The sequence below is a fragment of the Elaeis guineensis genome, chromosome 11, assembly GCF_000442705.2.
Source record: "Elaeis guineensis isolate ETL-2024a chromosome 11, EG11, whole genome shotgun sequence".
Taxonomy (NCBI): domain Eukaryota; kingdom Viridiplantae; phylum Streptophyta; class Magnoliopsida; order Arecales; family Arecaceae; genus Elaeis; species Elaeis guineensis.
Genome location: NC_026003.2, coordinates 19,121,946 through 19,134,023, shown reverse-complemented (window position 1 = coordinate 19,134,023; position 12,078 = coordinate 19,121,946). Strand labels below are relative to the sequence as shown.

The 12,078-nt window shown below is 34.1% G+C and overlaps 1 protein-coding gene across 1 annotated transcript; it reads left to right on the top strand.

Moving 5' to 3' along the window:
• The first annotated feature begins 7,893 nt into the window (after positions 1 to 7,893).
• Positions 7,894 to 8,455, top strand: LOC140852472 (uncharacterized). The gene is made up of 2 exons (XM_073245646.1): positions 7,894 to 8,054; positions 8,140 to 8,455. Exons 1-2 carry the CDS (start codon positions 7,894 to 7,896, stop codon positions 8,453 to 8,455), a joined length of 477 nt encoding a protein of 158 aa, XP_073101747.1.
• The last annotated feature ends 3,623 nt before the right edge of the window (positions 8,456 to 12,078 follow it).

The window sequence follows — 12,078 nt, the reverse complement described above, 5'->3', positions numbered from 1 at the left end:
TCCTTATTAACAGCCCATCATTTGATCATGAACAGTTTTAAGGACTAATCGATAAATCTTCTCTTTATCGATCCTAAATAGTTTTAAGGACTTCATCACAACAACGGAGTTCATTAGAAGATGAAAACTTGTGATAAAAATATCAAAATATATTTTATTTATTAACAAATCAATTATAATACTTGGTTACTTAACCGTCAACAGGTTGACGATTGACTTTTGGAACATATTTTCTAACACCTTGGGTGGAGGCATCCATGGGCTTGAGATTCAGATGATGAGGACTTCGAGGAGTTTGGTTGGGGCTCTGAAGTTTGAAGACACAAGATGGAGCGAAGAACCAAAGTCAAGGTTGAAGACTGTAGAGAATTGTAGGTTTTAGAGAACTAGATCGACTCAGTCTCAGATTGGGTTAATCAAGTCACAGAGGAATAAAAGTGGGCTCTGTGGAGATTTGGCATGGTACACAAGTTATCCGACTTAGTGTCAAACTGAGTTGACTAAGTGCGAGGTTAGTCGACTTAGTCTAGGACTGAGCCGAGTCAGCTGCGCGGGCAGAGCATGATGGATTTTTTATTTGGGCTAGGGTTAGGCTTTAGTCCTAGGGTCTTAAGACCTGATTTGATAGGTCTTAAGGGAAAGTTTTTGGTCAAGGCCTAATGGCTATGTATAAATACATAGGATGTATTAGGGTTTGAGTAGTGGATTTAATACAAGATCTTTTCTCCCTAACTCTCCCTTTCTCTCTGGTTCTCAATTAGAACCCTAGCTGCCTACTTCTTTACTTTCTTCTTCTTTGCTGGAGTAAAATCTAGATTCCACATGAGGTGATCCTGGTCAGGTACAGAGTTTGTACTAGAGTTTTTGCTTCATGAATAGCGGCTATCAAATTTTGAACCTACTGAAAGAGCAGGTTGAACTGGTCCACCGTGACCGTGCCGTCATCGGTGGCTGCGCTTGGCTGGCAGCTTGGCTCTCCTCCTAGTGGGAGGCAGCAACATTGGAGAGACGAGATGATACTCATTTTAGTGGCATGATAATGTGACAAGTCAGCCCTTACTCTATCTGTTGCTACTCGTTTCGGCTAGATCGGAAGGCGGACGTCTGATCCTTGTATAAGGAGTGCTGGAGTGACCTGTAAAAGAAATCCGAGCAGGAGATTTTCACTCCTATGAGGTCTCTTCGATACTCAAGTTAGATTCAAAGAATAAAAAAAGCAACAATGAGTTCTCTGAGAGGGATTGCTTAACTTACCTTGATCTTCGAAGCTTTGATGATTTATATAGAATGTTGTCGAATAGCTAGTGGAACAGCTATGAGATCGTGCAATCTTGAGATTGCAGGGCCGTTCAACTTGTCATAATGGGCAAGATATTTCAATCCTCAATTGTTTTCATGAAATCAGAGAGTTGGTTATGCTTGAGCCCATCCACTCGGGGTGGATAGCTATAGCATTTACTCGAAAGCTGATCGGCTGAGGTTTTGGAAGGCTGGCTGAGGCAAATAGCCCATGAAATAGATCAAAGATAATTAGTTCTACTCTATGTCCCTCAGTTCTATACTTGAGCTGGTAACTGTGTGGATGGCCCACTGATCTGAGATATCAATGACAATATGTCATATCCGAAGCATTCAGGATACTACCGTAACACTACCCATGATCGAGTCACTGCCCCCACTAGCCAACACCCATCTCTTTCTTTTGTCCACCTCTTCCCTTTTTCCTCTTCTTTTTTCTCTTATTCCTCTTTCCTTCTCCCCTCTCTCTTCAAATGGAGGGACAAGTTGCTAGAGGGGCAAAAAAATTCAAAGATTGCCCAAAAAGGATAAGGGTATTTTCATTATCTATAATAGCAAGCTAACAATGGGACTACTCTACAATAATATTGAAATTTGAAGGATTCATTTGAAACTTTTTATAACCAATCTTTAAAATACAAAGTGTTGTATAATTTTCTCTAAAATAAAAGATTTGTATATCGAAATTGTTACAATGATCCTAATGATATTATAATTAATCTAATATAGATTTGGCCTGATTCATGTTGAAATTCTAAGTTCCTTCTTTTGTTGGATAGACTATTGAATTATAATCGAGATGTTTGGCAAAAAGTTGCAATAAAATTTGGGGATTATTGCTATAAGTCTCTAAATAGATACTGTGGTAGTTGTTCTCCTACCAACCTAGTATTCAGTGATCTGCTAGAGCTCCTTCTCCTTATAGCATTTGAAAAAGAAGTCCACACTCATCGAAGATTTTTCAATGGGGGATCCTCTAATCTGCTAGAGCTCCTTCTCCTTAGAGGATCTGAAAAAGAAGTCTATACTCATCAAAAAAATTTTAGTGAGGGATCCTCTTATACTTAAGTTAGTCAGAGCTTGAGAATAATAGAAAAAGAGAGAGAGTAGGAAAAGGGCTCTTTTCTCCTATTATTTTCACTTTCCTGAAGGTCTCCTTCTCCCCCTTTTATATAGAGGAAAGGTAGTTAGACATTACCTACAAATTCTGTAATGAAACTAAAAGATCGACATCCACTTATTTGGAGATCGTGAGCATCAATTTTGGTCAATATACACTACAAGAATCTAGTAGTTTAGAGACAGACATTTAGCAACATCCAAGATTGGTTGGTATGCAGTCGCTAATAGTGACGGAATCATGACAACATAGTGACAAACTATAAAAGTTGTCGCTGAAACACTCGCAGGTGCATAAGTGACTAATTCGTGATGGATTCATGATGGTTATAAAATTTACAATAGCGATGGAATATGGACAGAAAAATATCCGTCGCTATAATTGGAGTGTAATTTTCACATATTTTTAGTAACAGTGTAGTGACAAAATAGAAATACTTTCTTAATAAAAAAGAGATGGAACAGCGATCACATAGTGACAACACTCAAATATTATCGTTGTAGCACTCACAGGTGATCTAGAGATAGATTTGTGACAGAATAATGACCGCTATATGATTCGTAATAGCAACAGAATGGTGACGAATATGCTTCAGTAGCTAAAATTATCGTGTAATTGCCACATAATATTAATAACGATGTAGCGACAGAATAGCGACACTTTCCTGATAAAGTAGAGAAGGAACAACGACAACATAGTGACAACACTCAAATATTGTCACAATAGCACTAGCAGGTGACCTAGGATAGATTTGTGATGGAATAATGACCGCTACATGATTCATAATAGTGATAGAATTGTGAAGGATATACATCAGTCACTAAAATTGGCATACAATTATCATGTAATATTAGTAATGGCCTAGTGATAGAATAGCGACACTGTCTTGATAAAGAAGAGATAGAACAGCAAAAATATAGTGACAACACTCAAACATTATCGTTATAGTACTCGCAGGTGATCTAGCGACAGATTTGTGATGAAATAATGATTGCTATATAGTAGTGAAATTGTGATGGATGTGTATCAGTCGCTAAAATTGGTGTATAATTCTCATGCAATATTAGTAACAGCGTAGCAACAAAATAGCGATAATGATGTGGAAAAAGAGAGATAGAATAGAGACTAAGTAGAGACGGATGTTGTTCTCAACATAATATCTTTTAGAGATAGTATAAAGAGTGATCATGGACAAACCCGTGATACATGTAGCGATGATATTGTGATAGATTAGTGACATATTATACATCCCAAATAGTTTCTTTTTAGTGATAGAATAGCGATCAATTATCAATGGATATCTATTCTCAAATAAAATATTAGAGAGAGACTAGCGATAAATTAGCAACTGTATTTTGAGAACAATAGTTGTGTAGCAACAATCAAGTGACAATAGAGAGATGGATCTTTATTTTTTATCTACAATAGGAGCAAAATAGAAATAGAATAGAGATCGAAGTTTAAATTTTGATAATTATTTTTAGATTTATTTTTTTTAAAAAATTATTCTTTATTGTACTTTGAGACATCTATTAATTATGTGACTAATATATTAAAAATTTCAAAAGAAATAAGTTAGTATCATCAATTTTAATTATGTCAAGTTTTTAAATTGGATTGTTTAAATTAAATTATTTTTTATTACATGTTAATTTGCTTGTCTATTATGTGATTTATGTATTAAAATTTTTAAGATAAATCAATTAATGTCATAAAATTTAATCCTAATCAATTGTTTTGAGATCGGTTTATCTAAAATTATTAATCATTTATTATACTTTTACCATACATACATTAAATACTTTAAAATTACTCTAAAAATAATTTAAAACTATCTTTAGTTTACTTTAAATTAAGTTAATTAAATTAATCATCTTAAATTTTAAATTGTTCAACCAGCACAGAGCATACCACAAGTTCCACTCATTCTGATTTGAAATGCTTCTTGATGATGAGCTAGCCAACGGCCCTATCGATCTTGGTAGACAGTAGCCACTTTAGCTCCTGTAATATCTATCGAATTCAAGATGACATGTTCCATAACATTGATGAGTCAATGATCTAATGAAGCTGGACTTCTCCGGTTTACAAGCCAACAGCTTCACCAAGTCCAACGATCCTCCTACATCATTAATCTATAGTGGCCAAAATGATTCACATTAAATCTGATAGTCCTCCTAGATCATTAATTTATTTAAAATGTGCTTTATCTATTTCTATTGTATTTAAGCTGACCCATTTAATATGTTTAAATCCATTAAATCCAAATGAATTTAACATGTTAAATCTATGTATATATCTGAATTTGATCTATTTCATAAATGGATTACATGGATCAGATCAGATCACCTATCTAATGATCAAACAAGATTCAAATTAGAATTTTTATTTTACTAATATAAATAGATTGAATTAGAATTGATGAATTTTTGATCTAATTTATATCTAATTTAACTCGATCTGATTGTCAATTCTACCTTAACCATGGTTCAAAATAAATTAGATATGAATTTCAAATGTAAAATTTTGCTTGGCGCTTGGCAGCCCGTGCTCAAGCCTCCCACTCGATTGAGACTTCCAAAAATAGGAGAGGAAATACCCAGTGCGAACCCTAGCTAGTCATCCTCCCACTTGATTGAAACTTTCAAAAATAGAAACAGAAAGGAAATACCCAATGCAAAACCCCAGTGCCCGTCGTCCAACCCTATTCAGCCGCCCCAAGCCTCCCACCCGGTTGGGACTCCTGAGGATGGAAAAAGGGAGAGCAAAATAGGATGAAAACAGAGGATAAAACCATGAAAACAGAGGAAAGATAGAAAAAATTAAGGTAAGACCTTTCCCCTGATCATTTTTTTTCTTTCTACTTCTTTTTCTATTTGTTTCATTATTTTTTTGGGTAAGAAGAGCACTTGAGAGAGATGGAGGGGTTTCTCAGGTTCCATTTTGGGCTTTTGTCTGAAATATATGGGATTCTAGTCGTTTGTGGCGGTGTGAGTTGGTTCTTGAGATGAAAACAAAGAAAAAAGCATCGAGAAGATGAAAGAAATCTAAAGTCTCTTGTTTCCCCACATAGATTGATATATTTGTTTTCCTTTCTCTCTTTTTTCTTTTCATTTCATTTTCTTTTTTAGAGATTAGGAAAGAGGACTTCATATAGGTATGGAACTGATATGCATTGGAACTGATATACATTCTATAAGCATGAAATCATAAACTCTTGAAGTTGGCTGTTTATATGTTAAGAACTTTTTATTTTAATAAGTTTGGGGTTTTAAACTCTCTTGATTTTTTTTTAATTTTTGCATACTATTTTTGAGTATATGTTTGCTTAAATTTTATTATTTATCACTTGATATAATAGGTAGAGATGATGAACCAGAGTTGGATGCATCGTAGGATTTATAAGGGAATGGTGACAGATGAATTTAAGAATGGAGTTGCTAAGTTTATTGACATTGCAATTTCTAATCCATCGCACATAAAAAATGGGAAAATTCTTTGCCCTTGTCTTAAGTGTAAGAATAGAAAATTCTTGATATTCGATGAAGTGGCGGTTCATCTCTACACGAAATGTTTTGTTGATGGCTATCGAACTTGAATGTTACATGGAGAATCTTATTCTAAATTTGAGGAGTCTGATCTTAAAACTATTGATAGAGGAGTGGCAAGTGGTATGAACTCTTGTGTGGATATGGTTATAGATGCCACAAGGATGCTTGAATTGAATAATGATGCTAGGAAAGATTTTGATGAAGTTTAAAATCCAACAGCTGCTAAGTTCTATGAATTGCTTAAAGATGCCGATAAGTCACTATGGGAGGGTTGCAGTAAGCATACTAGATTATCAGCGGTCACTCAGTTGTTGAATTTGAAATCAAAATTTAGTATGAGCGAGGCATGTTACAATCGAATGCTTTTAATAATTAAAAGCATGTTGCCTGAGGATGAGAAGTTGCCTGAAGATTTCTATCAATCAAAAAAAATTATGAAGGAATTGGGATTGATCTATCAGAAGATAGATATTTGTCCAAATTTTTGTATGTTGTATTACATGAATGATAGTCAGAAAATAGACGGCTCTATATGTGGTCATCCTCGATTCAAGTCCAATGAGGAGGTGGGCAAAAAAAAAATAATGTACCACATATGGTATTGTGATATTTTTCTCTTGCTCCTAGACTCCAACGATTGTATATGTGAAGCAAGACTGCAATGCATACGAGATGGCATAAGGAAGGGGTTTGGCATGATTCTATTGTAATTTTGCATCCGACAGATGGGGAAGCATGGAAGCAATTTGATTTGATGCATCCAGAGTTTTCAAGTGATTATCGGAATATTAGATTAGGTCTTTATACTAATGGGTTCAATCCATTCACATCAAGCTCAACACCTTATTCATGCTGGCCTATTTTTTTTGACACCGTATAATCTACCTCATGGAATGTGCATGGATAGATGTAATTTGTTTCTAACATTGATCATTCCTGATCTGAAGTCACCTGGTAAAAGCATAGATGTTTGCTTAAGGCCATTAATCAATGAACTACAGATGTTGTGGAATGAGGGTGTTTGCACTTTTGATGCACATCAAAAATAAAATTTTAACATGAAGGCTGCACTAATATGGATAATTAGTAATTTTTCTGCTTATGATATGTTGTCAGGATGGAGCACACATGATAGACTTGCATGTCCTTACTGTATGAGAGATACAAGTCTTTCACACTAAAGGGTGGCAGTAAGAAGTCATGTTGGTTTGATTGTCATCGACGATTTCTTTCCTCCAATCATACGTTTCAAAAATAAAAGGATGCATTTACTAAATCCACTGTCAAGAAAAAAGATCCTATACTTCGATTGATTGGAAGAGAAGTGAAAGCTAGAGTAGAATAGTTTGATCAAATCACTTTTGGAACTAAGAGTGGTCCAACAAAACTCAATGGGTTTGGGATGGAGCATAATTGGCTTAAAATAAGTATATTTTGAGAGTTGCCCTATTGATCCACGAACCTCATTCGTCACAACTTGGATGTTATGCATGTTGAGAAGAATATATTTGATAATATTTTTAACACTGTCATAGACATTAAAGGCAAGACAAAAGATATTTTGCAAGCCCGTTGTGATTTAAAGCAGTTCTGCAAATGATCGGAGCTTGATTAAAAGAAGTTGGAGGCAAATTGGTTAAACCCAAGGCATCCTTTGTCTTAGCACAAAACCAAAATAAAGATGTGTGTGAGTGGGTTAAATAATTGAGGTTTCCAGATGGATATGTTTCTAATATAGCACAAAGTGTAAACATGGATGAGGGCAAAATACATGGTATGAAAAGTCATGATTGTCTTGTATTCATGCAGAGGTTGATACCTTTGGCATTTCGTAATCTACTACCTAAGCCAATATGGGGGGCATTGACTGAGCTCAGTCAATTTTTTAGATATTTATGTATTCCTGAATTTCAAGTAAGTCAGATGGAATTGCTTGAGAAAAGTATAGTAGAGACAATTTGTAAGTTAAAGAAAATATTTTCTCCTGTATTTTTTGATTCAATGGAGCACCTGACCATATATTTGCCATATGAGGCAAAGGTAGGAGGGCCTGTGCAATATAGATGGATGTACCTTTTTAATAGGTAAATCTTCCCATCATTATGTTCTTTATTTCATACATGTCGTAATAAGTATGAATTAATTAAACCTTTATGCTTATTGTTTTAGGTGCATGCATGAATTAAAGAAAAAAGTTCGCAACAAAGCTAAGGTTGAAGGTTCTATTAGCGAAGCGTATATAGTTGAAAAAATTTTTAATTTTTGCTCACTTAATTTCAAACCTCATAGTCAAACCCAACGAACTAAAGTCCCTCAAAATAATGATGGTGGATATGTTGATGTTCAAGATCGCCTATCTATATTCACATATTCAGATCATCCATTAGGGAGAAGTTGGAAACGGTATTTGTCAGATGAAGAGATACGAGCTGCTGAGTTATATGTTCTCCTAAATTGCATTGAGGTTGAAACTTATATTGAGTAACTTTTCAGTCCATCTTATATTTACTCGTTCTAATCATATAGCTATTTATTTGTACTGGTTTATGAATGCTAACGAGGTTGTCCTCGCATAAAATGCTAGAGAATTTGACAATGAACTACGATAAAATAATCCTTCCATTACTGATGCTGAGGTTGAGAAAATGTGTGAATTGTATTTCCCACAGTGGATAAAAGAGCTTGTAAGTTTTAGTTACATAATTTAATTTATTCAAATGAAATGATACAATATAATCCTGAAGCTTGTTATACTATTATTTCTATTTTAGGCTAACAGAAATGAAATTCAAGACCCAAAAGTTCGAAAGTTCATCTATGGTCCTTCTAAAGAAGTGTGATGTTACAATGGTTATATAGTGAATGGTTATCAATTTCACACTCATGCTTATGGGCAGAATAAGAGGACAAATAATAGTAGTGTTTCTATTCGGGGGAACAATTATAATGAAAATAAATTAGATTACTATGGCATTTTGGAAGAGGTGTTGGAATTAGATTACATTGGACATGGTAATCGTGTAGTTATTTTCAAATGTCATTGGTTTGACCCTTCACAAGAAGTTAAGATTGATAAAAAGTACAATATTGTTGATGTTAATCACAAGTAAAAATTGAGTACGTATGAGCCATTCATATTAACAAGCCAGTCGCAACAAGTGTACTATACCAAGTATCCGAATTCAAGGGATAAAGAAAGAAATGATTGGCGGGCTGTTTGTAAAGTGAAAGCCAAATTATTTTCCAATGAGATATATGAAAATAAGTCAATGAAAGAGAGATCAAAAGATGATGATTATTACCAAGATGATGAAGTAGGACCATCTCACATTGATTCTGCCATGGATGATAATCTTAATGAAGCCATAATACTTAATGATGAAGATCAAGTAAAAGAAGTTGATCCAAGAGAGGTGTTAAGATATGTTATGATATTGATGATGGAGACAAGGTTGAGGATATAGAAAAAGAACAAGAAGAGATCCAACATGATCGTGATGATGGTGAGATGAGGGACAATGTCGAGTTGGAACCAGATACACCTAGTGACGATGATATTAATTTTGTTTAATGTCTAGGTATATATTGTTGCATTTTTTTTAAAAAAAATATTCTCTTTAGTTTTTATGTGCTTATATGAGTTTTCATGATGTTTTTTTTATATATTAAATGCTAATGTTTATTTATGACAATTTATCTTATGTGTGATGTTTGTTTCAGAAAATAATATGAGACGTTTGAAGAATTTTAAAGGAGAACAGTTGGCTCCAAAAAGGGGGATCACAAAATATTGTGCGCAAATGCCGAAAGGGGGTGATCAACATCAATCTGGAGATGGATCTCTGCAATGATATCCATCTAACCACACAGTTTGTAAGTTGCATTTGGCATGCATGTTATTTTTCATATTCTGCTGATGATAAATGCGGTATGGTATTTATTGAAATAAAAATTATTTTTAGAAATAATTGAAGCATGTAATCAAGATATTACATGACTACCAAAAGAATCAAGATACTATAGAAATTTGACCACTTAACTATAGTTAAAAGAATTGATCTTTACATTGGTGATGCATAAACCTCTAGCAGCATATCTAAGTACAATACACTAATAAGCCTCTAGCAGATGAATTAAGAGATCTCCTTATATATTGTTCAAAACTTAAAATAATAATAGACATGGTAAGAGGACTTCATACCTTATGGTAAGATACTATTTGTTAACTCTTTTTGTAGAACCATTTGTCATGACATGAATACATAATGACATAAATACCTGTATTTTGGATAAAAATATAGCTCAAGAGACAACACCTCCAGACTTAATGGCATCTACAACTATAGTCAATGCACCTCAAGACACAACACCATCGGGGATAGTCCAAAACAATGCACTTTCAGACACAGAATATTTAGAGACAACCCAAGATAATGCTACTCGAGACACAACGCCAACACCAGAGGTAACCCGAGACACAGCACCACCTACAGCAGCTACAAATATAGCACCAGGAGAACCAGAATCGATCTCCGAAGATGATGAAGAGCCTATCTTGGTTGGGATTGAGTTGACTGTCATTCCTGCACATGCACCATGAGTAAAAACAAAAGTAGGCTTTGTGGTTGTTCTATATTGTATAAATGTATATGTTGGCACTTAACTATGGTTTCTTTGTATTGTTTTTGTTTTAGGAAGAAATTCTATCCTGATGATGCTGTGTGATACATCTCAAGAAAGATTTTGGATAACTTTCCAAATGGTTGTATCAGATGGTCCATATATCTCATAGAGTTGAAGAACTTCTTATTTGATAAGTTTTTTGTATATATGAAACAAACTTGTTTAGTAATTACATATTTGATTCTTATTTTTATTGATTTTAGGTTAATACTTTTTACTGATTGATGTGCTTCTATAACATTTACAGAATAGTTATAAATTTGCTCCTGGCCTTACTAAAGGTGTATTGAAAAAAGTTTTCATGAAGGTTGCAGGAAGATGACTTAGTCAAAGGCTAAACTATTTAAGAAAATAGGTAATGCAAAATAATAATATAGAAGATTTGAGTGAAACAATTAGTAAAGGGTCCTCTTTTATGACTGCTGAGAAATGGACTAGCTTGGTGGCAGAGTGTACAAAGGAAGAATGACAGAAGAAGTCGAAGACTACATCGAAGAACCATCAACAGTCTGATATGAGCATCCACACAGGCAGGTCTGCTATCATGTATGCTCATGGCAGGCGTATGGTATGTACTTTTAGAGCTCTCTTTGGCACTAATCTTATCCTACAAGCACCTTGATTTTCAAACTTGGTTTTTGATTTTTTCAATGTTTGGAGATGTGTTTAATTACACCATCAGTATTCCAACCTTCCACACCTTCTTCAGATCAATTTTTTTTTTGGTAGAAGATAGAATATTTATTTAAGCTGTAACAAAAGATACATTGTAGCAATAAACCAAAATAGAGAACTTGAGAAGATAGAAAAGTATTAAAGCTGTATATATGAAACAGATCCGAAAACTAAGATGATATGGAGCTAGGCATGTATTAAAGCTGTTTTCTTTTTTCCTTTTTTCATTTCTTTTTTTTATCGTAATTGTTGACATTTGAGTTCAGATCAATGTTTGGAGACATGTTTGAAGTAATTATTGTTGCCTTTATGGTACTTTTTCATAAACATTGAGCATTAATTTACAGTCTTTAAATTATTATAGAAAATGATGCTCGACAGATCGATATGTCACAAAGAGTTATTTGAACACACTGACAAGAGAAAAGATGGTATGTTTACATATGAGAAAGCAAAGATAGTGAGTGTAAGTATTTTTCTTCTTTTGTTCTTTTCTATTTTGCATATTTACTATCGTAAGGCATGTTGTCATATTAATTATTTATATACTGATTTTTTTTTTATTTTACATTGCAGGAGAAATATGATACTATCATGCGACAGAAGTATGGTAAGGACCTATCTTCCCATCCTTCTTTGGATGAGGAGGCTTGGCTGGCTGCTGCGAGATCATCCAAAAAGGGTAGAGTATTTGGGTTAAGTTATACCTTAGTTCCTCCATCTATATCCAATAATACATTATCTCAAAAT